Below are 27,253 nucleotides of genomic sequence, written 5' to 3'. Positions count from 1 at the left end.
CACACACACATTCACAACAGAGTTTCACACATGAAAAGTTACACATACATAGATTTTCATTCCTGTATATTTACTGGGGTACTGGTAATTTAAGTGAACAAAAATACCTTTATAACTCCCATTTGGAAATGTTGATCAATGATTACAGTTTTTGTCATTAAACTTTGAAAAAAGCATGTTTGAAATGTATGGGTAAACTTTTTTAACTGTGCAACGGACGCGTGCGAAGTTTGTTTGAATCATCGATGTTCAAATGTGTGAAAATACGCCAAGTTTGTTTGAGAATACTCCAAGTGCAAAACAGGGGTTCCCAGGTCTAGGTTGAGATTAGGTCAATATTATTTTTAAAGTAGGAAGCTATTATTTTTTACATAATTTAGTCAAGTTTTGACTAAATCTTTTAACATAGACTGGTTATGGAAATGAGGGTTGTGGTGTTTGTAGGTATGTATGTATGGGCTATACCTGCTGTTATTCCATCGATTTGACAGCTGGCTGTTCGCTGAAGGCGATCTGCATGGACTACTGGAAAGATATTTGTATACACTGTGTCGATGCTTTCTTGGCAGCGGGGAATCGGTGAACCTACTGTCTTGGTGAACAAAATGCAGTGTATTCTGTTTCATTAGCCGAAAGATTGACTAAATGTAGTAATTTCGCTTTTGGTGACTTGTTCATGTTTAGATTTAGTCAAGTTTTGACTTAATGTTTTCAGATAGATCGAGAATCGAGGCGAGGGTAGTGGTGTATGTATGTGTGAAAAGCGATTCCCAGAAAACCATTGCCGTGTCGATCTTCATGAAATTTTATATGAAAATTCTTTGAGATTATATCCCTAGAAGTTATTTTTCTTCATATTTTTACGATAAATGTCTGATAACATTATATCTTGCTTTTTAAAGAAGATATGATGGTATCGGTACTGTGGCGTCCTCAATTTTTAAAACAAATTGATGAAAATTTTTGGGAATGGCGCATGTTTTGAGCCACCCCCCCCCCCCCCCCCCCATACACACGCTCACACACCCACACACAACCTTTTTAATTTAGAAAACTGATTCAAAAATGATTACATTGTATCCTTTGTCTTTTTTTAAAACATTTTTATTCAAGTTTTAAATACAGTACATTGTACAACACAAACATACATGTATCGGGAAGTTCATTATAACGAGAAAACAATACTTAATGAAATTAACAGTCTAAGATAGGAGGGCTGTTATTACTAAAAACACAATAATTTTATGAAATTAAAAGTCTGAGATACAAAAATAATAAATAAAAAATAAATAAATAAAATAAAATAAATAATACAATTCAATAACATATCTTCGTTTAAGGGCAAGTTTAAATGCTGACATTCGCGGTAAACTTATTAGCATTTTACAGCGATATTAAAATCTAAACAACGAAGTGACTGTGGTAAGATGAACAAAGTTAAAAAACAAAGTATTACTGTACTCGCCGATACAAAGACGACACAAGACGATAACGAATTTTCGCTTCTGGAAGCTTCATCAGGAAAAACAAGAACACAAAAGACAACAAAAAGCAGACGCAACACGGAACGAACAAGGTTTGAAAGAAAATGGAGGGGAAACACGCAAAAAGGGGAAGGAACTCTAGGAACGGAAATGAATGAAAGGGGAGAGAAGTGGTTGGATGATGTCAAGCGATATTAAATGTAATGTTTGGCGTATAAAATTATGAAATCAAAAATCAAATCAGTATATAAACAAAATGTTTAATCCCAAATAATATTGTACATTTGAGACGAACTCGGATTTCATATTCAACCCACTCTGAAGCTCTTGCCAAAAAGGTTCAACGTGTTTGCATCGCCAAAATATATGTTCAATACCGTCTTTAACTTCTGAACAAAAGGAACAATTTTTAGATTCCCAAATTTTCATAGTCTTCAAATATAACATTTGTTTCCAAAATTCTATGAATTCTTCTTCTTCTTCTTCTTCTTTGTTCATGGGATTAGACTCCCACGTTCACTCATGTTTTTAGCACGAGTGGATTTTTAGGTGTATGACCGTTTTTACCCCGCCATTCAGGCAGCATACGCCGATTTTGGTTCAAAGTGAACCATTTTCATCATATTATATAACTTTTTTTTTGTTTTGTTTTTTTTTGTTTTTTTGTATTTGCCAAGCACATCATTGTGGGGCTTTTAATCAATAACATGCATCCGTCTACAATGTATCATCATTCATCCTTCAACATGTATAATAAATATGTAAATGGCAAGTATACAAGACATATATATACAACATTAGGACATAACAGACAGACGGACATATAACATACCGTTCGCCTACATGTAAGGCCGGAGCATAACATAACATGCAGATTATAATACTGATAAAAAGAAAGAGAGACTGAGAGAGTGTGTGTGTGTGTGGGGGGGGGGGGTAAAGATGGTGGTGGTATTTATAATGTATACTCTTAGATAATAATACAAATAATAGATTCTTTTTGAAGTTCCACCCAACAATAATCAAAAGTCATTAAAATACAAGACACGCCTACACCCATAAGATTGGACAGGGTGACACCTTTTTGTTCTGAACATATTATTTGGCATGGTAGAGACGTGTTTTTTCGAATTGGTTTTGCAAATAACAACCTTGTCTGTGTAACACATCTTTTTATTGACAAGATGAACCCAGAATAGGTCAGAAAATTCAATGGGTGCGTTATATTTATACTGAAAATCACCATATGATAACAAATCACCAGAATTATCAAAAAAATGTCCAATATAATAAACACCTTTCTCATCAAAATATTTACATTTTACAAATGTTTTCCCTACTTGTAATTCTTTCATTGTCTAAACGGGTTCCGAAAGAATTTCACAAAAATTTTGAGGTACAATCTTATAATAAAACATTCTAAATGCCTCTCAGACATTTTTCCCCAAAAAAACGTTGCGGACACCCATGCTCTGAAAATATTCCAGACCATAATTACTAAACATATTTTCATCTAAAAATACAACTTGAAAATACTAATCCATCTACATTGTCTTTGTAAATTCATAACTTTTACGAATCCATAATAATTTCATTGAGGCTATATATACATACAAATCTGGTAACCCTATTCCTCCACATTTTATATCTTGTACTGCTAATTTTCTACTTATTTGATCTTGTTTTCCCTTCCAAATAAATTTAAAACACTTTTTCTGGAGATTATCAATAAAATCATTTGGTGGATTAGGTAATGACATCAATAAATAAATCAACTTGGACAAAATCAGAGATTTTAATATTGCCACCCTTCCGAGTTGTGTAATGAGCCTTTTTGACCAAACACAAAATAAATATTTAACTTGAGACATTTTCTCATCGTAATTTGATTTTTCACAGTTTATCAAATTTTGTGTAAACCAAATAACTAAAATCTTAAACTTTTCGGGATTCCAAATAATTTTTAAATGCGGTAAATATTTTATCGATGATTTTTTCTTACTACCTAGCCACATTGCCTGCGTTTTATATGTACCCAAAAATAAACCGGAAACTTAACCAAAAGTTCTATTGTTTCGATCGAACTTTCAAAGGAGGTTCTGTCTCCCTTATTCATCAACTGAGCATCATCAGCAAATTGTGAAATGTTGTGTTCAACATCATTAACAACAATTCCTTGAATATTTGTATTTTCTCTTATCATGATGGACAAAAATTCAACACATAAAATAAATAAATAAGGTGAAAGGGGATTGCCTTGTCTGCAACTGCGTCCAATAGCAAACCAAGGTGTTGTTTGACCGTTGACAGTAACGGTCGATTTAATACCAGCATAAAAAGTGGTGACCTGGCCATCGGCATACATCTTGGCCGAAACCATACAACTTTTAATACCTGAAACATAAACTGCCAATCCAGAGAATCAAAAGCTTTTTAAAAATCCAGACAAAGAAGAAGTCCGGACAACTTTTTTACATTTAGATAATATATTTTATCATAAATCAACCTAATATTGTCACCAGTATGTCTGTTTGAAATAAACCCATTTGATCTTCATTAATCAATTGAGGCAACAAAAATTTCATTCTTATATAATTTGCAATGCATGAGGAACCGTTTTTATACACTACATTCAATAGTGAGATGGGTCGCCAGTTTTTAATTAATTCCTTATCTTATCCCCTTTTGGAATGCAGGTTATATAACACCTTCCTTTTGTGTTGCGGACAGTTCTCCATCTCTAAATCCTGCATTCAGTGATCTTACAACAAATTCTCCAATTTGCTTCCAACAAAAAATTAAACACCTCTGCACCAAAACCATCTGTCCCTGGACTTTTACCGTTTTTCATATTTTTTTAATACACATGCTGCTTCTTGAAGTGTTATTTCTCCTTCAATGGTTGTACTTTCATCTTCAGATAATCTGGGCAAATCTTGTATCAAATCAAACACTTCATAATGTTCATAAAATCTATGAACTTCATTCTTTATCTCGTCACTATCTTCAATAACCTCTCCATTCTTCTTTAATGTCCCCAGTTTCTTACTTATAAAATTTATTTTTTCACGGGAACAAAAATATGTTCTCTCCCTCGGCAATCCATCTCGCCCTGGAACGGAATAATACACCTTCCATTCTTTTTTCTCTAATCAACATTTATTCACCATTTAAACTTTCTAACAATGCCAAATCTGTACCTTTTTCAATTTCTTTTTCCACAGCTTTTTTCTTCTTCATACTGGCGTATGAAATTGTTTTCAATCTTGTTTTATCAACAGAGAATCTAAAAATAATTTATCACAGACAGTTAATTTTACGGTTGATTTAGGTATATTATGCCGTGGTGTCTGTTGATAATCCTCTACTGTATATTAATTTAAAACTTGTTTAATTTCCTCATTTATTTCATCAATGTACTTTTCATCCCTCAATAGAGAGGCATTACATTTCAAAAATGTTTTCCGACTGGTTTGCAACTCAAAGGCCATGTTTAAAGTTATTATTGAGTGATCAGAACGGTACCCCAGCAATATATTTGTGTCCTCATAATTCCACATCAAATAATCAGAAAGGAGAAAATAATCTAATCTACTTTGTTTTAAGGGTTTTGGCCTTCTCCAGGTATAACGTTTGTTTTCAGAATTATTTTCTCTCCACACATCGGTTAATTCTAAATCTAACATCATTTTCTCAATTTCGGTTCTTGCTTTTGGATTATTCACATGCTTATAATTATAACAATCGGTCTCTGGGTCCTGAGGGCAAGGTTCCAATCTCCAACCCTATAATATTGGGAGTTTTGAATGGTTTCTTTCAGGTGCAGATAAAATGCAGGGGTGTCTTGATTCGGTCCATAAACATTCACAAGTATTTCTTTATCCATTAATCTAAAAGAAATAATGATAAAATGTCCATCTTTGTCTTGCTCAACATGATTAATCTTAATAATAAATAAATAACTTTTTTGTAGCGTGAGTCCCAGCAATAGGAAGGTTTCCGCCAGTTATCTCTCTGAGGTTTTGGGTGCTTAGAGAGTACCGTTTGCGGGGGTATAAAACATCGAGGTTACAAGCAGGGTCAAGGGGAAGGTCGGCTGGGCGGACAAGAGTATGACGGCTTACTAGTGTCAAAACATGGTGTTACCCATTATCACGTGATAATTACTAATTAACGCTGTCAGTTACTGTTTTTATCTGTTTAAGTTACTAATTTTCACGCGAAAATTACTAATTTTTAGTTTTGGCACTAGCAATCCGTCAGGAAGGGAGCCAAAACTAAAAATTAGTAATTAACAGGCGAAAGTTAGTAATTTTTCCAGAAAAATTAGTAATTTTTCTGGGAAAATTAGTAATTAACACGTGAAATTGGTAATTATGAGGTTTTGGCACTAGTAAGCCGTCATACAGGAGACTTCAATAGGAAGGTTTCCGCCAGTTATCTCTCTTTGAGGTTTTGGGTGCTTAGAGAGTACCGTACCTCTTGCGGGGGCATAAAACATCGAGGCCGGTCACAAGTAGGGTCAAGGGGAATGTCGCTGGGCGGACAGGAGACTATTGGCTTGAGGCGCTTTAAAATTTCATTCTAAACCAAACGAGCCATTATGTAACGAGCATACAAATAACTTAGAAAAAAAACAAAAACAAATCAACAAGCAAGCTTGGCTTACAAGACAAAAGTAATAGTCACACACACACACACACACACAGTCATACCGTTTAGTGAGAGACCATACTGTACACACATGGTAGACAGGTCAAATACAGAAACAGTGTTGTTGAGAGTCTAGAGGCGGCTATGCAAAAAGGCTTTGCGAAACAAGTATGTTTTGAGCTGTGTTTTGAAGGAGGAAAGGCTACTTGAATCACATATAGAATTTGGAAGTGTGTTCCACATGGTGGGAATCTGATGCCTGAAGGATCTTTCACCAAAGGTTTTGGGGATGCGGAGTTTTTCAGAGGAGGATCTGAGGGAACAGGATGGCTCGTAGATACTGAGGGACAGATAGGGAGGAAGAGATTTCTCATAACAGCGGTTACCCTAACACAGCCAGGTTGTACTCGATTATGTACTGCACTGGAAGCCAAAACGTTTGCGGTAAGTAGGGGAGTGACATGGTCTTTCCGGCACACACACACGCACGCACGCAAAAACGACTCCGGAATATCCGGAGTAGACAATGATGTAGAAAAAGGTCGATTTCCACAACAATTTAAACAGTATCGAGATTAAAGTTCAAAACAGGGAAACTGAACAAACATCCTTGTTATATTCGATAAGAGCAAAGAGGGACATCTGTTTCCAACGGTAGGGAGGGAAACGCACTAGAGTGATAAATTATGACCGTGCGGGACCTTTGACCAAGTTCTGCAAAATGAGCCTTGCGGCACTATTCTTATTAACTCTCTGTAATTGATAGAGTTCTGCAGTGGGGAGGCCAGCCAGCAATGAGTTACAGTAGTCAAGTCGACTCGGGATCAGAGAGGAAACAAGTTGAACAGTGGCTTGGAGTGTCAGCAATGATCTAACAGAGGAAATTTTGTGTAACTCAAAGAAGGCACATTTACAAACAATTTTAACGTGTTGTATGGTCAGAGCAGACTCCAGGTACCCGCCCAGGTTTTTAACGGTAGCGTGCGTGAGTGTTGCCTGTGGTCAGAGAAGTGCAGTGATGATCAGTCTGATTCAAAGCATGCTTTGAGCCTGACAGCATCACCTCAGTCTTTGAGTCAATCAGCTTGAGTTTATTGTCTATCATCCAGTCCTTGACCGACTCTGTCCGTGGTGCATTACTCCGACAGAAGGCCAAGCAAGGTGTTGGGAGAAGTCAGATATCGCATGCCGCCTTGTTCTCGAAGTCAGTGTATCACAAAGAAAAAGGCTTGCACGTTCTCTTTATGACCTGGGTGTGATCGAGTCCAGGATAAGATAGAACATAGAACTTTCTGAAATCAGCACAGTATTGGAGACTAGTATTACGAAAAATAGGGCAGTAAGTTTGATTGCTAGAAAGTAGGTGTTGAGGAGAAGGCGGGAGAAGGGTAGGGGTAGATGGGAGGGGGCTGGTTAGGGGCGGCGTGGTTGGTGGAGTTGGAGGGATTAATGTGATTTTTTTTTTTTATAAACCAAGAACGCTGAGGCTTGATTAAATATTCAGTAAATCGAATGCACTGGTCTCTGTCCCCGTCTGTGTGTCTGTCTGTCTCGCTCTCAGCCTCCGTCTCTGTGCTCTCCCTCTCCCTTGTTTAATAAGGACAGTTCGAAAGAAACGGACGTATTTCAGTGAAATCGATTGACTGAATGGTTAAGCACGCCCCAGCGTTCTTGTTTTGTTGTTTCCTTCTTTCTCTCTCTCTCTCTCTCTCCCCCCCCCCCCCCCCCTCTCCTTTTTTTTTTTTAGGGTGGCGGGGATGTTGTTGCAAATTTGAGTCATGAACTTTATTGGCGCAGTAATTGTTTGATTTTTAAAATATTTTTAACTGTTCCATTGTGGAAGTGGAGATGCGGTAGAGTGACTAAAACTGGCACGTCTGGTTATCACTCGGTACGAGAGAGAGGTGGTTGCGGGGGTCGTACAAGGAGGGGGCATTAAGGAAGATGCTGAGTGTCCCCCCGAAACAGGCTGTGGTGAAGATGTACAAGAAGAAACGATCTATCACCATGCAGATATACTTCCAGTCGCGCTCCTCCTGCACACACAAACAACAATTCATAGTTTTATTTTCAGCCTTTTCGATAAATCATATTAAAAAGGTTGTGTGTGTGGGGTGGGGGACTCAAAACGTTTGCCATTCCCAACATATTTTAAAGGCCGCACCGATTTAATTCGATTCTGATTTTTAAGCTGTGCTGGGTGAATTTCTGTTTTTGTTGGTTTAAACAATGTTTTATTAAATCAAACATGATACAAAAATACAACGATAAACAATAGGGACACGAACTCAAGCAAACGCTTATATTACGCGCCCTACGTAGTAGCAAAATAACGCAAATATGATGTCGGACAAGCATTACTTATCAATTGTTGAACTATCTACAAGAAGAGCATAGTTAAAGTAAATCAGAAAGAATAAGAAAAAGCTAGCAGGAGGAAGAGGGGGGAGGAGGGAGGAGAAAACGGTAGGTACATATAAAAGATGAAGTTGGCAGCGCATACAAATAAGAATATACATAGTACATTACAAACCATAGTCCTGTGGCAAGTAAGCAGTAGCTCGCTAAATATACATTTGAAAAATGCATATAAAATAAGGTTTGTTGGCATGAATATGGGTACTGAGTCAAATCAACAGAAACGACCAGATTCATGGATAAACGATTGGACACTTTCAAAAACAAGCTTGTTGGTGCAAAGAGAAAGGTTTTCGCTACCATTTAACAATATTTCAACATGTCTGTAATTAACAGGAAGTGCGTTTATTGTAGACAGGCGAGCATCTACGTACAAAGGACAATGTGTCAAATAATGGTCAGCTGTTTCGTTCGGGTAGCCGCAAGCGCACTGTGGGTTTCCCTGTAGGTGGCGTTTACACAGGTCAGAATTCAAATTACTCATGTTTAGGCGCATTCTGCAGTGGTGAATCTCTTCCAGTCTTTTACCACAGTAATAATAGGCAGGTACGTTATAATCAGGAGTAGATAAATAGCGTTTGAAATCGCTGATTGAGTTAGTTGTTTTGATGTTGTCTGGCAACGTGTTCCACAGGACAGTAGTAGATGGTATAAAAGATCGACGGTATAATTCAGTTTTGCACATGGGGACTCTTCTTTTTAATGGTCTTCTATGATGGTAGGGGTTAACATCAGAAGTTAAAGGTGGCAAGAGATCTGATAAGTAATGAGGGCATTTGCCATATACCATCTTGTAATATAAAATCAGTTTGTGTCTGCTCCGTCTTTCTTTTAGGTTACAAAATCCGCTTTCTTTATACAGTTTTTCGTGGCTGGTGCCGCGCACACCACCGATTATAGTCCGAATGGCTTCCAAATGTAGTTTTTCGAGTGCAGTTGACCAGTACTCTGTGCAGTTGTCCCATATGATGTCTGCGTAGTCAAAATGTGGAAGAACAAAAGATTTATACATGGTTTCCAGACTTTTACGATTTAATTCTGTTTTTGTTGTTATGTTTCATATCCTTTGGCAATAATTTCTATATTCTATTTGAAAAGCTACGATACTGTAGGGACAGTCAACTGAAACATAGCTGGGGAGGAGTTGGGGGCGCCGATATGAAAAAGGTCTCCATCAGTTTCAGAAAGACCAAAAGGGCAAATCGTCCTGAATTCTGCAAGCTTCATCATGTGTAGTATTTGAACAGAAAATGAGAGACGAAAATGTCAAACCGCGCGAGAGAGTTAACGCTGCCGACAAGCAATACACTTTTTCGCATCTTCTCTTATCTGTGCTTCTTCCATAACGCCAGGAGTGTACGTGTTGCCCCACCCTGTTGACTCAGGGGCCAACAAAAGGAGCTGCTGCTTGGCAAGGAAACAGCCAGCCTCCCCTTAATTTCCCCGCGGAGTGAAGATGAAAATACGGCGACCATTCACTCCGCTTACTGGCCAGTTAAATGTCCCGAACGAACCCAAACAGTTAATATTTCCCGCTGTCGCCTAATTTTGCTATCTTCGAGACGGATCAATGGACACGGGTGCCGAGTGTATCACTGATGACCTTTCTTCTACCGCCAGGGTGCTCCTGTTCTCCAAGTAACTCTTGAAACATACTCATACTCAGAGAAATACTTGTCAGCCAGATAGTATAGTTGGCTTTCATGTGCACGCCATCAAATCCATATCTGCTAATATATAGTCTCTATTTTTTTTAAATCAGTGTGTGTGTGTGCGTGTGCGTGCGTGTGTGTTTGTTTGTTTGTTTGTGTGTGTGTGGGGTTACACGGAAGTAGTAGCAGGATATACATACCCAACTGTAAATGTAGCCCTAAGCTTTTGCTGGGGATAAGAAGTCCGGCTTCCCAAAACGAACTAATGTTTTGTCTCTTGCTTGAAACGAAGGGCACGGCTATTTTTCGGCATGCATACACTTTCCAAGGCGTATGTTATCCTGCTGTTTCTTGAGCTTTTTGTGGTTTTGGCAAAACATGCTAACAACAGCGCTGTCTTGGTTGACAGGTAGCTTATCGGGCATGCCAGTTTTACTGAGGCTAACCAAAACTCAGTCTCGATGAAGACTGATCCAGTCTGTTTAGTTTCGATCTTTTAGGCAGACAGATCGACTGCATGTACTATTATTGTCGACCGTGTAGGCAGACAGATCGACTGAATGTACTATTATTGCCGCTTTAAATATTGCGTTAAGCGCCTTGATTTTTATCGCATGCCGGCAGTGCCACCAGGTTCTCCAGATCCTACTCCCATCCTGAAACAACGTTCTGTCGCTTTCTTTAAGTCCGCAATATTTTAATACTTTATTCCTGACTCTGATTTGATGGACATACAGCTGCATATTCTACAAAGCCTTCAGGCAACATCTGCCCCAAAAGAAAAACCCTCACCACAGCGGGTCAAGATAACCCCCAGAGCCCTTCAATCTCCGGCAGTAGTTGATCTTGCGGAGACATGGACAGAGAGTTTCAAACGAGCACGCTGAATGTCCTGCCCTTCCCCCCACCCCCCCCCCCCCTTCCCCCGATACATCCCGTCGACGGTGATTGACGTAGCTCTGTTCACTCAGCGACAGGGATTCGGGCACTGCCTCAATATCAGCTTTGTTTCGGTTTTGTTCCACCCAATCTCCCCTCAAGCTTCATCAGAACCCCCCCCCCCCCCCTGTTCTGTTTTGACTTCGTATTTAATGCTTTGTTATTTTTTTTGCTGTAATAATTGATAGGCGAAACATGCATATCAAAGTGAAAGCTATGAGTGTAGGACTTCTTCTGGAAGAGGTTCAGCTATACATACATTCTGCCGTTAAATACAGATCTGCAGTTTTGCCCTGCTGGGACTGAATCTTTACAACGCTGTCCTATTTCGCATTTTTTAAAAACGGCTCGCTCTCGGTAGATGCCATGCTTTAAACCTGCATCCACCCTACCCTCTGCGTGTTTGAAGGACACAGCAAATATCTAGCATGTCCTTCAGGCAACCCGACCCTGTAGTTTACCCTTTCTCGGGACATAGCAAGCGCTGTCTTTGTTCGCCCTATCCCCCATGTGTCCTGTAGACAACTCTCTGAAAGCCCTGCAGCCCACCCTTTCGACCACCTCCATCACTGACAGCCCCACGCCTCGGTAGAAGGAGGAGGAAAATGTATGAGTTCCACGCTGAGTGCTCCGTTCTGGTGATTGACGTGGCTTCATTCATGCAGCACTGGGGGCCCGGACAGCGCCGACTAGCGGAGACAAATTAACCCACGTCCTCGTCTCCCTAGCATGTCAAGATGGGCAACTCTTGTCGTGTTCCTAGCGATTAGTTGTCGGTCCTGCCAGCAGCCATGGACATGGGAAGGTTAAGAAAAGGGGCGTCTCGGATCAAACAACGTGTTGAACTAGACCAAACTTTTCTTTTTCTTTGAGGTCTTGCGTAGCTAATTTGATGTACACTAGATAGAATAAGCAGCCAAACGCGCGTTTATATACCATACGTGGTGAGGGAAAGAAAGTAAGGAGTTGAACTAAGCTGGACTGAACAGGAGTTTATTTTCCAAAAATTAAGGTTTCTTCAAAACATGTATTAAAAAAAGTAAGATTTCCTCCAATCAGTCATTTAAAAGCGAAAGCATGGCAACTCGCTTTCATCGCAGCATAGGGAAGAATTTAAGCCGTAAATCTTTATATGTTGATGTTCAGTATATGGTACATTCTTTAGGTTGTTCCTTTGAACTGACGAATTATCCAATAGTGTTTTGTCTGCCACCCTCTGTCTAGCTCTATAGTTTTTGTTGTCTTCTCTAGGGGCTCGTCGCTTTGAGAACAACAGAGCCAGCAAATGTGATCAGAGCAGTTGTCTGTTGAAAAGCCCTGCTGCGAAGACGTAGGATGATTGGACGAAATGCCGCATCGGTCATCAGTTGCAGCCAGGGATTTCATGGGAACGGGTACCCATGTCAATGTTAACTCATTCGGGTAACTTTCAATACTGGATTATGACTACGACTGTAGCCTTAGCAGACCTGCACTTCCCACCAATTTGAAATGTTGCATTATACATTATGACTGTGTAAGGTCCTGTTTTTGGTATCTTCAGTGGCAGTGCAGGTACGCCGCTTCTGTGTGGCTTGTCTCATATTATATGAAAGTACAGTGCAGCTTAAAATAACAACCTGAACGGACAAGGAAAGGAAAGAAGGAAGAAACAAACAACCAAAAAGCAACAGAAAAGAAAGAACACAACGATAATTTGAATCAAGAGTATCTTACTAATTGGTATAAACTACTTACATGGGATACTGTCAAGCTTTTCTTCTTCATAACAAAGAAAAATACATATCGTTAAAGACAGAATACATAAGGCGCCATTTTGGAAAGTTTGCTGACAATTAGGACCTTAAAAAGTTCAAGGGACTTTCGCTGTACTGTAATTTAGAAACATCTGCAACTATTTGCCCAAAACTTCTCCGAAACTATGCCAAATAATAAAATGAATTTTAATCAGCGAGCGGTTTGCTTCCCCCAGCTCTCCTGTCAGGAGTCCGTTTCTTTATTTGGTGTTTAACGTCGTTTTCAACCACGAAGGTTATATCGCGACGGTCAGGAGTCCGTCCGTCATCATATTTTATTAAGTCCTCATAGCTACCCATTCGAAGTCAAAGCCGATTAAGACGGCTGGGTTGAGGAAGTCAAACCTACAGTCTAGCTTACGCATGCAAATTCCCTGCCTTTTAAGGCTAAAACGCTTCGCATAACAGAATAAAACCACAATCACCGTTGCAGAATATCACGGTCTGAAATGACTACCAAATACAGCATTCATGTTTGAACAATAGAACGCTCAATCACTAATTCTAATGTCATCTATTTGGCAACTCCCCAAACGAACTATGTAGCTCTCGGCTCAATTTCAAACCTGTATCTCTTTAGCGCATGAAAGGTCGAAAGGTAGGACGAAAATCATGACCAGCGCAAAAGGCGTCACGATGAGAGTTACATTCTGGGATTCCAACTTAAAACACAAGCGTTTTTAATTTGAGTAACTACTCAGCGCTCAAACGTGTGTGTATCCTGGTGTGTGGTCACATAAATACAACCCACAACCTTAATTGTAAATCTCTTGGGGCGACGAGAAACAGTTATCTTGTTAGATATAATCACTTTAAGTTCAAACTCTCTCACTGTCAACGAACTACCTATCTCTTTCTCTCCGTCTGTCCGCAGCCTTGGCGTCACTCTCGATCCAACTCTCTCTTTCCAAAAACACATCTCTAACATCTGCAAGTCCGCCTATCTAGAGCTGCGCAAGATTAGTTCAGTCCGTCACTACCTCACCACTGATGCAACCAAAACGTTAGTGTGTTCTTTAGTCCTCTCAAAGATAGATTATTGCAATTCTCTTCTGGCCGGTCTCCCTAAGTACCTTTTAGATAGACTTCAAAGGATCCAAAATAACGCTGCCCGCCTGGTCTTCAAATCTTCCAAGTATGAACACGCCACACCCCTTCTTCACTCTCTACACTGGCTGCCTATCACTAAAAGGATCGAATACAAACTCTCCTCTCTTTCTTTTGCCGTCGTTTCTGGTTCTGCCCCAGAATACTTCTCAGAACTCCTCAATCTCTACACCCCCTCTCGTCAGCTTCGCTCCGCCGCCGACACTCGACTCTTCCGACTCCCCACAGTGCAAACAAAGACATGCGGCGAGAGGTCCTTCGCCTACCAAGCCCCTGTGACCTGGAATAGATTACCTCTGCCTCTCAGACACACAGATTCTCTCACTACATTCAAGACAAATCTCAAAACACACCTCTTTCAGCGCAAGTGATTTTCCCTCCAGCATCTCCCCACCCACCCCATCCCGCCCCACCTCACCCCCTACCTAGTGCCTAAAATAACGTGTATATATATTTTCTGCGCTTTGTGTCAGCACTGTTTGTGTGTGTGTAAATAGTATTGTTGACACGTTTTTATACAGTAGCCTTATGTGGTTCTTGTGCCTAGGCTGTGTATTGGATTGTCATTGTATGCCTGCATCATTAGTTGTCAGTAATTATTACATGTGCTGATTGTTCTCTTTGCCTGCGCGCGTATAGTATGTTGGTTATGATTGGTCATAGTATGTTTGTTTATGTTTGGTCGTTATCTTTGCCTGTGCGTGTATTGTATGTTTGGTCGTTTTCTTTGCCTGTGCAGGTATAGTTTGTTGGTTATGTTTGGTCGGTTTCTTTGCCTGTGCGTGTATAGTATGCTTGGTCGATGTATGTATTGTAAAGCGCTAAGAGTAGACATTTTTCTAGAATAGCGCTATAAAAGTTTGCATTATTATTATTATTATATAATCACTTTAAGTTATGTAAAATTAAAGAGACAATCCTTAATATTCTCTTAAGAAGTGGAGGCCTACACACTGAAATAAAGAAATAAGCAAGGCATCAAAGAAAAGAAGAAAGAAAAAAACCCAAGCGAAACAGAAAAAAATCTGCCGTAAGAAGACGAAGTTATTTCACCCACTCCTTGGCAAAACTGCGCCGCGTTTTTATCACGTTCATCTCGGACACTGATTCGTCCCAAAATGAACCTTGTTCACAGACAGGCATGAAAGCGCAATCTGTCCCTATGAGGAAACAGATTGAAGCTGCCACTTGCTGTAATTCAGCTGTATATCACTCGTGCTGGACTCGCCTTCGTGTCTTATAATGACTTCCACGTCGGTGTCGATTCGCTTGTTACGCCTGACTGCCGTACACCTGACACACTGGCTGCTTGAGAATATTCTCCATCGACAAGATAATGCGAAGGCTATCACAGCATGCAAATTGTCCTTATTCTTCGGCAACATAATCCTTCTCTTCTTGTCAGAAAAGAGTCAGATAAAGAGGCGTTCTTGGTGTGATCACATGCATATATATACATATTCATAGCTATTGTGATTTTGATGTTCTCCCCTTTTCTGTGTAACAAAATAACGAGGGTATTTGGGATACCCCAGAAAATAAGGAGCATGCATGCTCTGGTCAGGTCTTTTTATCTGTCCGATTTCACCTTGATTTCAGAAACGAACCTGAACCAGCAATCGCTAGTTGGTGCATTACATGTGGGTTTTGTTATGTAGCACACACACGCACACACACGCAAACGAACAAACACACACAACAGAACACACACACGAACGAACAGACTATGCCTAAAAGTGTGGGACATTGGAGGATGAAATGCATCTTTTAGAAAAATGCATTGAATATAATGATATTAGAGAAAACTTAATGAAACATATAAATAATCCCATACACTTGTATAATTTACCTAGTCAACTGATAAATGATGAAACACTTCAGTTACAGCTTGGTAAATAATTATGTACATGACTGTTTTCTGAAAAAAAACCAATGATTCTTTTTTTATTTCTGTTGTTTGGTTTGTGCCGTTTAAGGTTTCGTGGCAATAAAAGATTATTCTATTCTATTCTATTCTATTCTACACACACACACACACACACACACACACACACACACACACACACACACACACACACACACATACACACACACACACACACATACACACACACACACACACACACACACACAGGTGGGAGAGGAAGAGGGATAGAGAGAGAGAGGCAACGAGGGAGATAGATAGTTTAGGAAAAAGACAGAGAAATAAGGATTTATTGGCAAACCCCGATGGAAAACAAACAAGGGGCAACGCATGTACAAAAATGCACTTACCTATGACATTTTGAACAGTTAATTGCAAGATAACAATCTATCAAAATAATACGAAATAGAGCGGTTAGGAAAAGGAGTCTGCACAAAACTTACCAACAAATCTTTGTCACCCTCCCTTAGGTGGTTAGCGATGAAACGAACGCCTTTGAGAGCATCCATGACTTCAGACGGAAACCTGGTATTGGGAGGGTTGTTATCCAAGCTAGATTCACCTGCGGATTCACCAGACTCATGCCTTTTCCTCAAGTTCTCGTAAGCTCCCCAATCTCCATCGTGAGGAGCTTCTTGAGCCTCAATACCGTTAGCCCTATTGTTGACAGGCCGGGGAGAAGGAGGCGGTATCGTTTTCACGTCCGTCTCCGTGTCGGGTCGCTTCATTAACAAAGCCCTCGGCAGGATCTCGGTAAAAATGCGCTTCACCCACGGGGACATCTTGTCTGTGGTGGGGTTTTTGAAGTTGATGTGCAGGGTGTAAACAGTCAAGAATATGGAGGCCGTGACCACGATCATAATGAAGAGCAGGTACTTGCCGATGAGCGGAATGACGAGGGAGGTGGGCGGGTTCATGTCAGACAGCAGCAGGAAGAACACGGTGAGGGCTAGCAGGATGGAGATGGACAAGGTGATCTTCTCCCCGCTGTCGGAGGGCAGGTAGAACACGAGCACCGTGAGGCAGGAGATGGCGATGCAGGGCATGATCAGGTTGAGGGTGTAGAACAGGGTGCGTCTCCTCAGGGTGATGTTGAAAGTGATGTCAGGGTACGGTTCTGCACAGCACGGGTAGAACTTCACCTGGAAACGACAACGAAACGAAAATAAGTCTAAAATGTGTAAGACATCTAGTGCATGCATGGGGTGGGTTGGGTGGAAAGGGGAGGGGGCGCAGTCAGGCGGCGGCGTCTCACCGCCCGTCTCTTTTCTTCTATTTATTAACGACCAAGGTTTCATCCACCAGAATGTTGTTCAAGACAGGCGTAAGCCCTTATCAGATACCCTTCTCTCTCATCCAAAACAGGCTCAACTCACAAACTCACAGGAGTACATGGCCTCTGCACCTCGTGCGGTGACCAGATAGTTCGGTGTCCGAACTCCCCCCCCGTGTACACTACATTGGGTGTGCACGTTAAAGATCCCACGATTGACAAAAGGGTCTTTCCTGGCAAAATTGCTTAGGCACAGTTGATAATTGTCTACCTATACCCGTGTGACTTGGAATAATAGGCCGTGAAAGGTAAATATGCGCCGAAATGGCTGCAATTACTGGCCGTATAAAATTTCATCTCACACGGCAATCACTGCAGAGCGCCTAGAAATGTACCCACGGAATATGCGCGATATAAGCGTCATTGATTGATTGATTGACTTATTTAAACATGGACAGTTTATATGGGCCTGTTCTCGATTTATCCCGCCTCCTCACACCATGCTCCCCAGCTAAGGTCCGCTTACGTTTCTCCTGGCAGTGACGTTGAGCACGTCCCACTCCACGTTGTAGTAGTAGTCCTTCATGTCGATGCCCCGCGGGATCACCAGTTTTTCATCCACCATGGTGCCGTTGCAGACATGCTGCAGGTCCACCTCCTCTCCATTGTAGGTCCAGGAGCTGAACTTCATGAAGCACTCCTGAACGTCAAAAGGAAAGTACTCCACGTCGATGGGGCAGTAACTTTTGTAGATGGCGGGTGGTTCCCACACGATCTTGCCGTCGAAATATACTGTGGCCTTGGTTTTAAGCGTCACTACGAAGGCACCATCAGCACTGTGGAAGAAAAATCAAATATTTCGGAACTACCGTTTAAGTATATCTCTGAAGTGCAACGATTGTTGCGTGTGTCTTTCTTTGTTTAGAATTTAACGAGCTTGCTGCTATTGTAAGAAGTATTGGTTTACACCCCCCCCCACACACACACACACAAACGAAAATCAAAAATATCAGACACTATAAAAATAAACCTTTGGGCAAAGATTATGCGTTGTTGATAAAAGTAAAACCGTTGTGAAGTTTCTAATGACGTACTTGTTGTAAAGCACGATGTCTGGTTTCCAGAGGTCATCGGAAGGAATGTTCAGCTTTTTAACATTCCCGTAATCAGTGGGGTCCCATTTCAGTCGCAGGTCGTACCACTCCTGTAGACAGTATAAACAGTATACAGCACACACATCACTGTTACGGCCATGATGGACCCGGATTGTTTTAACTGACTATGATACATAGACAGAAATATGCCACACACCTTGGGTCAGGAGAAAAGCCAGATAAAATAAACAGAGAGTGCAGTCAGTGCATTTGGGGAGGCCTTTGCATGCTTGATTATCTTTAGCATATGGAGATGACACAGAAGGCGATAGGGTTATAAGACAATCAAGTCAGGCTGACATAGGATATATTTAAATAATTAAAAAGGATATTGACGACTACCCCCACTCTAAGAAATGAATAATTTGATTAATTATTCAATAAAATTTTTTGTTTAAAGTTGATCATCGTTGTGCAGGGTCAAACGTGCACGATCAGCGTAAAAATTAACCAAGCTGATTCAATCAACTAGACTATTCTATTCACACACACACACACACACACACACACACACACACACACACACACACACACACACACCCACATACACACACACACACACACATACTGATATCGAGTGCATTCCAAATGCCCTCACCCCACCCCCTAAGTCCTGATGGAGAAAGCAAAACCTCTTTTTTTATATTTTTATTTTATTTATACGCGATACTTCTGTTCTTTTCGATTACCATTTCTGTCTCTCTCTGTCTTTTTAAATGAAACCTGAGTGCTGTTTGTCCATCCCCGCTCTGGTCCCACTCGTTCCATCCTGCCCCCTCGCGCCCCATCCCATTTCATTAAGCCACAGTAGGGGAAGGGCTCCTAATATGGACCGGCTCCTAATATAGACCACCTCCAGTTCTGACAAACTAACGGCGCTAGAGCGCTCAAAAAAGTTCTATTCGCTGTATTCACCCTCTCTGGATAACTTGCACATGTCAAAACAGTTGCAGAAACACAAATCTCAAAACCGTTAGGCTTTTTCTCTTTTTTCACTTTTGGCAGCGTTCACTCTAAATATGCCGCCTAAAACGGACTCGTTTCTAATTCTGTCCACAGCCAAAGCTTTTATCACACAAAACTTGCTATATTATATGACAGCTAAGACCGTATTTGTTACATTTTAGCAGTGTTGACCCCGAGTTTCTACTGCAAACAACAAATAATAGCAACATCTCAAAGTATGTGCGAGTCCCCTAATATGGACCACCTTCATCAAATCGAAGAAAATAAAAGCTTAAGGCTATTTTCATTCATTCATTAAGAAGCTTGCTAGAAATAACCCATAACTAGCCCTCGAGATTTAAAAAAAATGCAACAAAAAGTCTTCTTTTCGTGGAAGTTGATAATTTCACTTATTTTCACTCTGTTTTTGATAAGCTTCTTTAGTTTCCTGGTGTGCTTCAAATAATGCTCTTATCAACCCGAAACAGATAAATCTAGAGCATATTTTAATTAGGCTGACTTGTACACCAAGTTGTATCATGTTATTTTGAAATATAGGGGGCTTTTTACAGTGATTCGTGAAGGCCGCTTCACTGGTCCATATTAGGTGCCCAGGCTCCTAATATGGACCCTTTGTGATTTTTTCTGTATTTAATTTTTGCTGAATGTCTATCAAAGCTATTTCACTCTAATTAGGCCTAACGGTTAACCTAAGAGAGAAGGACCACCAAACACAAAATGAAACTTCTTCGCAAGAAAACAAGCTAGTTATCAGCATAAAACAAAAAGTGGTCCATATTAGGAGCCCTTCCCCTACATCAGTATATATACACAGCTTCATACTTCTCACAACAGAAGCGCACTTTATTACAATTTTATTACAAATTGGAATCCTCGCAATAATCAACTTGTCAGTGACGCCGACAGATATTGCAGTTTTAAGCATCCGTTCGAGTCAATTCTACTGCCTTCATTTTTCTGAAGCAGACAAGAAGCTATCTGTTGTCAGCGCCGTTAACTAATCTCGTCTCGGTGTCCTGAACACCAAGAGAATCTCGTTTTCTTGTTCTCCTTTTTTTTTTTAATCCAGCTCTTTTTAACAATATGTTCCTTTTATCTACTCAGGAAGTCTGAACAGCTTTAATAATTGCTTATGAAACGGAAAAAAGATAATAACAATACGACTCCGACACTAGCCGACAACCTGTTTCCTATTTCTAGTCATTTTTTTTCTAAACGCCGTGTAGCGTTGCAGGAAGAGAGAGCTACATGATCTCCTTTTTAAGCACCAATGAATACTAATGGTTACTCCCAGTTTGTATGCAAATCTTTCTGTCGAACGTCGAGTTCTGAGTATTACCAATCTGGAGAGTGAATCACACACATAAACACAAACAAATAATGAGGCCTCGTTCGTTCTGTAGAAGAAAATAACCCCAAAACAACAACAGCCGGCTGCTAATTGCGACAAGGCACATGAAACCCGCTGTGACGTTCAAAGTAACTGCTCCTCACAGTGAAGAAGCTAACTGGTACGCTAACCATGTCCTACAAGAACACACATTAATATGGACCATAATGCTGGAATCTGCGCGATGATAGTGTAGGACGTTTGTGTGAAAAACGACGAACACTGGTTTAGTCGCATTTGTTTCTCACCCTTTGTTTCTTCTTGTCCCTTTCACCCACCCCTTCCGCTGCTGCCCTAAAGCTGTGTATGTGCAGGCAAGTGTTGTTAACACTGAAGGGCAGCAAAGGGGAATCAGAGAAATCAGGGGAGCAGGCATTATTTGCCAGGGATCAATAGCACCCAGCCCTTCCAAACTTCGACCTTCTTGACTCAATCTGACCCCAGATCCAATCTTCTGCATCACTTCCTCAATTGCTTGTTTAGCTTCCCTGAGGTGAAGCAGTGTGTCCGCTTGATAAACGACCGAACTTCAAGTGTCAAAGAAAAGCCTGCAATGAATTGTTCAAGAGGGCAACACGAGTTCACTGCTTGAAATTCTTGCCCAAACTTCTTTCACGTCGCGCTATGTATCGTTGGTTTTTCTGTTTTGGTGTTTTTTGGGTCTGAAGTGAGTGGATGAGTCAAGTCCAGAATCGATTACATTTTGATAACCAAAGCAAAATGTGTGAAACATAGGATATATTTTAACATTACAAAATATGCAGGAACTCAAATCAAGTGAAGGCTGTTATGTCACTTTACATATGAACTAATTTATGGTTATTGAAACAATTGCCATCATCGTTAAATGTCATTCCTTAAAGGACCAGATGTACAATGTACCTCAAATACACACACACCAAAAACTCGGGTGCAGTGCAGAAGACTGTTTTTGTATTAATAGAGATAGGCTTACGTAGCATCGGTGGTGGGCCGGCGGTGGTAGTGGGTCCGTGCCGCCAGAATTCGGTCACACTAAAAGAATCAAGCACTGCACATGGCTAATGAACGATTTTTAGCAAAGTCCTACACAGTCTGTGTCAAAAGGATTTCATGGCTATTTTGCACTTCCGAATTGCTGAATCCGCAAGTGTACGCCTTTTGATAGTAGATCTATACCGACTTTCTTGCCGTTCTATGTTCGCCCAGCAAGGGTTTGAACATGTTTTTTCTAAGGGTTATTCGCAACAGGCATGCTTTACTTCATACAGGAAACGCTGCTCCTTTTAGACCATAGTAAAAGTGATAAGATTTTTTTTCAAATTGAATTTTTCGGCAAGTTCAAAAAGTGACAAGGACAGAAACAACGAAAAAATAGAGATTAAACTTGCTAATTTCTGAGAAAGCTCCTGCGCCTTAGAAAATGTTATAACAAGTCGCGTAAGGCGAAAATACAATATTTAGTCAAGTAGCTGCCCTTTTAAATTTCAGCAAGACCGTATACTCGTAGCATCGTCAGTCCACCGCTCATGGCAAAGGCAGTGAAATTGACAAGAAGAGCGGGGTAGTAGTTGCGCTAAGAAGGATAGCACGCTTTTCTGTACCTCTCTTTGTTTTAACTTTCTGAGCGTGTTTTTAATCCAAACATATCATATCTATATGTTTTTGGAATCAGGAACCGACAAGGAATAAGATGAAAGTGTTTTTAAATTGATTTCGAAAAAAAAATTTTGATAATAATTTTTATATATTTAATTTTCAGAGCTTGTTTTTAATCCGAATATAACATATTTATATGTTTTTGGAATCAGCAAATGATGGAGAATAAGATAAACGTAAATTTGGATCGTTTTATAAATTTTTATTTTTTTTTACAATTTTCCGATTTTTAATGACCAAAGTCATAAATTAATTTTTAAGCCACCAAGCTGAAATGCAATACCGAACCCCGGGCTTCGTCGAAGATTACTTGACCAAAATTTCAACCAATTTGGTTGAAAAATGAGGGCGTGACAGTGCCGCCTCAACTTTCACGAAAAGCCGGATATGACGTCATCAAAGACATTTATCAAAAAAATGAAAAAAACGTTCGGGGATTTCATACCCAGGAACTCTCATGTCAAATTTCATAAAGATCGGTCCAGTAGTTTAGTCTGAATCGCTCTACACACACACACAGACACACACACAGACACACACACAGACACACGCACATACACCATACCCTCGTTTCGATTCCCCCTCGATGTTAAAATATTTAGTCAAAACTTGACTAAATATAAAAAGGGACATGCCATTTTTAAAAGACAGTTTTTTTTTTATGTAAGTTCAATGATTGCTAAGGAGAGAAATAAAAGAAAGGGGAGCCTTAAACCTTTAAAAAACCTTCTTTTTATATTTAGTCAAGTTTTGACTAAATATTTTAACATCGAGGGGGAATCGAAACGAGGGTCGTGGTGTATGTGCGTGTGTGTGTGTGTCTGTGTGTCTGTGTGTGTGTGTGTGTAGAGCGATTCAGACTAAACTACTGGACCGATCTTTATGAAATTTGACATGAGAGTTCCTGGGTATGAAATCCCCGAACGTTTTTTTCATTTTTTTGATAAATGTCTTTGATGACGTCATATCCGGCTTTTCGTGAAAGTTGAGGCGGCACTGTCACGCCCTCATTTTTCAACCAAATTGGTTGAAATTTTGGTCAAGTAATCTTCGACGAAGCCCGGACTTCGGTATTGCATTTCAGCTTGGTGGCTTAAAAATTAATTAATGACTTTGGTCATTAAAAATCTGAAAATTGTAAAAAAAAATAAAAATTTATAAAACGATCCCAATTTACGTTTATCTTATTCTCCATCATTTGCTGATTCCAAAAACATAAATATGTTATATTCGGATTAAAAACAAGCTCTGAAAATTAAATATATAAAAATTATTATCAAAATTAAATTGTCCAAATCAATTTAAAAACACTTTCATCTTATTCCTTGTCGGTTCCTGATTCCAAAAACATATAGATATGATATGTTTGGATTAAAAACACGCTCAGAAAGTTAAAACAAAGAGAGGTACAGAAAAGCGTGCTATCCTTCTTAGCGCAACTACTACCCCGCTCTTCTTGTCAATTTCACTGCCTTTGCCATGAGCGGTGGACTGACGATGCTACGAGTATACGGTCTTGCTGAAAAATGGCATTGCGTTCAGTTTCATTCTGTGAGTTCGACAGCTACTTGACTAAATATTGTATTTTCGCCTTACGCGACTTTTTTTTTTATAAGATAATGTGAGAAACTTGACTACGGGGCATCAGACTCTCGCTCCCTTGATGAAAATAGTAAAAAAAAAAAAAAAAATTCTTTGGAATTCGTCAATTAAGTGAGTGACCTATTTTAATTCCACTTTCTGTTCTCAGGGATATGTTCCGGCCTGAAATGATATTTCAAAATGTGAAAAAAAAAGCACGTTATGCCTGTAGTGTACGTTCAGGGACTGATTGCTGGTTCTCCTCAAGTTCACTCCTAATCTCGTGCAGATGATGGGAATTGTTTTTGTTTTTTTAACGAGTGTCCAAATATTAATGTCAACTTGAAATTCTTCTACTTAAAAAGCTAATCTTCAGACAAGTCGAAACACCAGTTAGTAGTAGTGTTGTCTTCCAGTTTTGAGAAATGTCAACATGGTCGTGTGTTTTCCTTGGTGCTGAAAGTTAAGCGCATGCTGGGACTGCCTGTGACATTAAGCGAACCAAGAGCAAAGCCCCCAGCCCTTGAGTGTCATGAAAAAGGAAGGACTCATGATGGAATCAATCCACGGCTTCAATGCAGGATCGTTAGGCAATGAATGAAGCCGATAAACTTCTGACCCGGACAGAATTCTTCGTCGTAAAAGTTAGTGCGTCGGAACAAATGATGACAGCATTACTTGTCTTCTCCATCGTTTCCGCCATTGGGTCTCCCCCGTCTGAGTAAGGCGAGGAATTTCTTTGAGGTTAATACCTATTTTCAGAGTTTGTTTGTAGAGGTTGTAATACAGCATATCTCAAACTTTACATAAGAAGCTCATACGTGCGCGCACACGGGCAAGAACATATGAAGCAAACACAGACAGACAGACAAGCATAAAGGCAGGCACGGCTAGGCAGTCAACAAAGGACCCCAGTGACACCTTCCGCCTACGTTTGGGTCTCGACTTGAGAATTCTGTTGAATAAATATTACCTCATGTAACACCACCTGTTAACTGCAAATGAATGACATTTAAGCTTGCGCTTGGTCAGACAGATGTTGAAATAAACAACTTCATAGTGAAATTCTATAGTAAACAAATGTGCCGGGTTCTCTTACCACGTAGTTTAGAGGTAAGAATTAACAATCTTTCTGTATGTTATTGCTTTCTTGTGCCTAAGGTTTAACCTTCTTCTGATGCACAGGTTTGTTTTGGCGAATTGTATAGCAGCTGCACATTGTGCAAAGTCTATGAGGCAAAGTATTTGAAAAGACCTCACTTTGTTTCGTTGTGGAGGCAGACAACATCAAAAGCGACAGCGACTGCAGTATTGTCACAAGGCAGCTGTAAGGTTGTTAGTTTACTGCTCATTCTATTCCACCTCTTTTTAAGCCGCCTTTATGTAATAATTTCCGAAAGGGCGCTGGCCACAAATTATGTCTTGCTCGAACAAATACTCATGCAAAACTCATCATTTCCAAAACGAAAATTGACAAATAATATACAACAATGTCTATCATATGGCTTTATAAACAAAGATCTCGTTTTAATGCAAAGAAATATCAAATAATTTGGAATAACATTTATCTATATCATATGAACAATATGCAACCAATGAATTTTTTATAACGCGGTCAATGACCAATGTTTCGGTGTCGCAGCAAAGGGCAGAAGCTGGGAACTACCAATGTTTAGAGATTAAATGCACCTGTCAATCCGTCCTCAGCATTGCTCATTTTTTCTTTATCTTCCTCTCTCTGTCGGTGACTACTCCCCCCCCCCCTCTCTCTCTCTCTCTCTCTCTCTCTCTCTCTCTCTCTCTCTCTCTCTCTCTCTCTCTCTCTCTCTCTCTCTCAGTATCGTTTGAAACAGTTTTGCGTGACTTAAGGTCGCGGATTAGACACGTTTGTTTGTGCAGACCCAGAGACGGTATCCATGTCCCACCCCCGTGTCACCACGGTACCGGGAAGGATTTCTTGACCCCGTTAAGGTCAATACTTGTTTTGACATATATAGTTTAGATATGAGTTGTGATTCTCCAGTTCAAAGAAAGTCCATGCATTATTCAGAAGAAAACAGGGTTAGCCCCGTAGAGATTGCACGTTCTGAACATACGATGATGTGCCTCGAAAGAAATGTTACCTAGATAGTTTAAAAATTGTACTTGAACTCACCTGCCGTAGCCAGACACTTATAGTGAGGATCTGATTCTTCTCATCCTGAAATGATAAAAGAAAAGAAACATTTGGAAAAAATAAATAATCAAATATTTTACACGGGGATGACACATTACGATATGAAAACACAGAGAACACACAGACACAATTATAGCTTGAACAAAAGGAAGAAAATTAGCTACTTGCTTTTCATTTTGTTTACTTTGTCTTCGATTATTCAACAGGATAGTGGAAAATAAGGTTTCCTTATTTTTTATGTTTTCTCCAATTAACCAAGTTCAAGGGTGCTATCGTGCAGATTGGCAAATCAAGCAAGCAAACAAGCACGCAAACAACGAAATCCAGCCTGTAAATCTTTGAACCGCTAAAAGTTCTTCACATCGAGAAAAAAGCCCACCTCCCTGAAAAATTAGACCCAGAATCCCCAGACCGAGGGGAAGGCAATTGAAAACCGATCCCAAGACATCCGTTTCCTTCATGACACCGAGTCTCCTCTAAATCTCTCGACCACGTCTCCCCCCAAAAATATTGGCCCTTGATTGGCGAACAATGGGGGAAGCAATGGATTACGAATTTTGAGACGAGGGCAACCCCTTTCCACCGAGCAGCTGGAGGGTCAATGTCGAATATCAAAAACACCCCCTAGCAATATTGGGCACGGTGGAATTGTGATATTGATATTGATTAAGGTCTAGGAATGTGTGTGAATGTATGAGCGTGCGTGTCTGTATGGTGTGTATGTAATTTGTGTGTGTGTGTGTGGGGGGGGGGGATAAAGTACTCGGCCTTAAGTTTCGAAATTTTCTATTGTGAACTTCAAACACAAATGCATTCTCACATAATTAATAGTTAGTAATTATTATTATTGCAGACCACAAAAAAGAGAGAAAGAAAAAGAAATACGGAACAAAAGAGAAGGTGGAAGAGGAGCTGGAGAGGTTTTGGTCAGACCGGTAACATTATTTTCAGGAAATTCGATCGCGTTCGACGTAGCAAGCACCGCTTCCGGAAAAAAGGGCGAATGAGGAATCACCAGCAGAGGAAAGGTGACTGGAAACCAATTTCCTAAGACACAACTACTCATTAATTTTGCTTTAGATCTCCATGTATTAGACGGGAA

General features: G+C 40.2%; 1 protein-coding gene across 1 annotated transcript in view; it reads right to left on the bottom strand.

Moving 5' to 3' along the window:
• Positions 1-1,082: 1,082 nt before the first annotated feature.
• LOC138975881 (acetylcholine receptor subunit beta-like 2) overlaps positions 1,083-27,253 on the bottom strand; it is a 52,249-nt gene continuing 26,078 nt past the window's right edge. Inside the window, exons 2-6 of the mRNA XM_070348659.1 lie at positions 26,131-26,175; positions 18,341-18,450; positions 17,773-18,082; positions 16,417-17,115; positions 1,083-8,173 (exon numbers count right to left, since the gene is read on the bottom strand). Of these exons, the coding sequence (XP_070204760.1) occupies positions 8,000-8,173; positions 16,417-17,115; positions 17,773-18,082; positions 18,341-18,450; positions 26,131-26,175 (1,338 nt within the window). The 3' untranslated portion in view covers positions 1,083-7,999. The remainder of the gene's footprint in view (positions 8,174-16,416; positions 17,116-17,772; positions 18,083-18,340; positions 18,451-26,130; positions 26,176-27,253) is intronic.

The sequence above is a fragment of the Littorina saxatilis genome, linkage group LG1 (genome assembly GCF_037325665.1).
Source record: "Littorina saxatilis isolate snail1 linkage group LG1, US_GU_Lsax_2.0, whole genome shotgun sequence".
Classification (NCBI taxonomy): domain Eukaryota; kingdom Metazoa; phylum Mollusca; class Gastropoda; order Littorinimorpha; family Littorinidae; genus Littorina; species Littorina saxatilis.
Note: the sequence above shows the minus strand (reverse complement) of the source record. Positions and strands in the feature narration are given on the sequence as shown.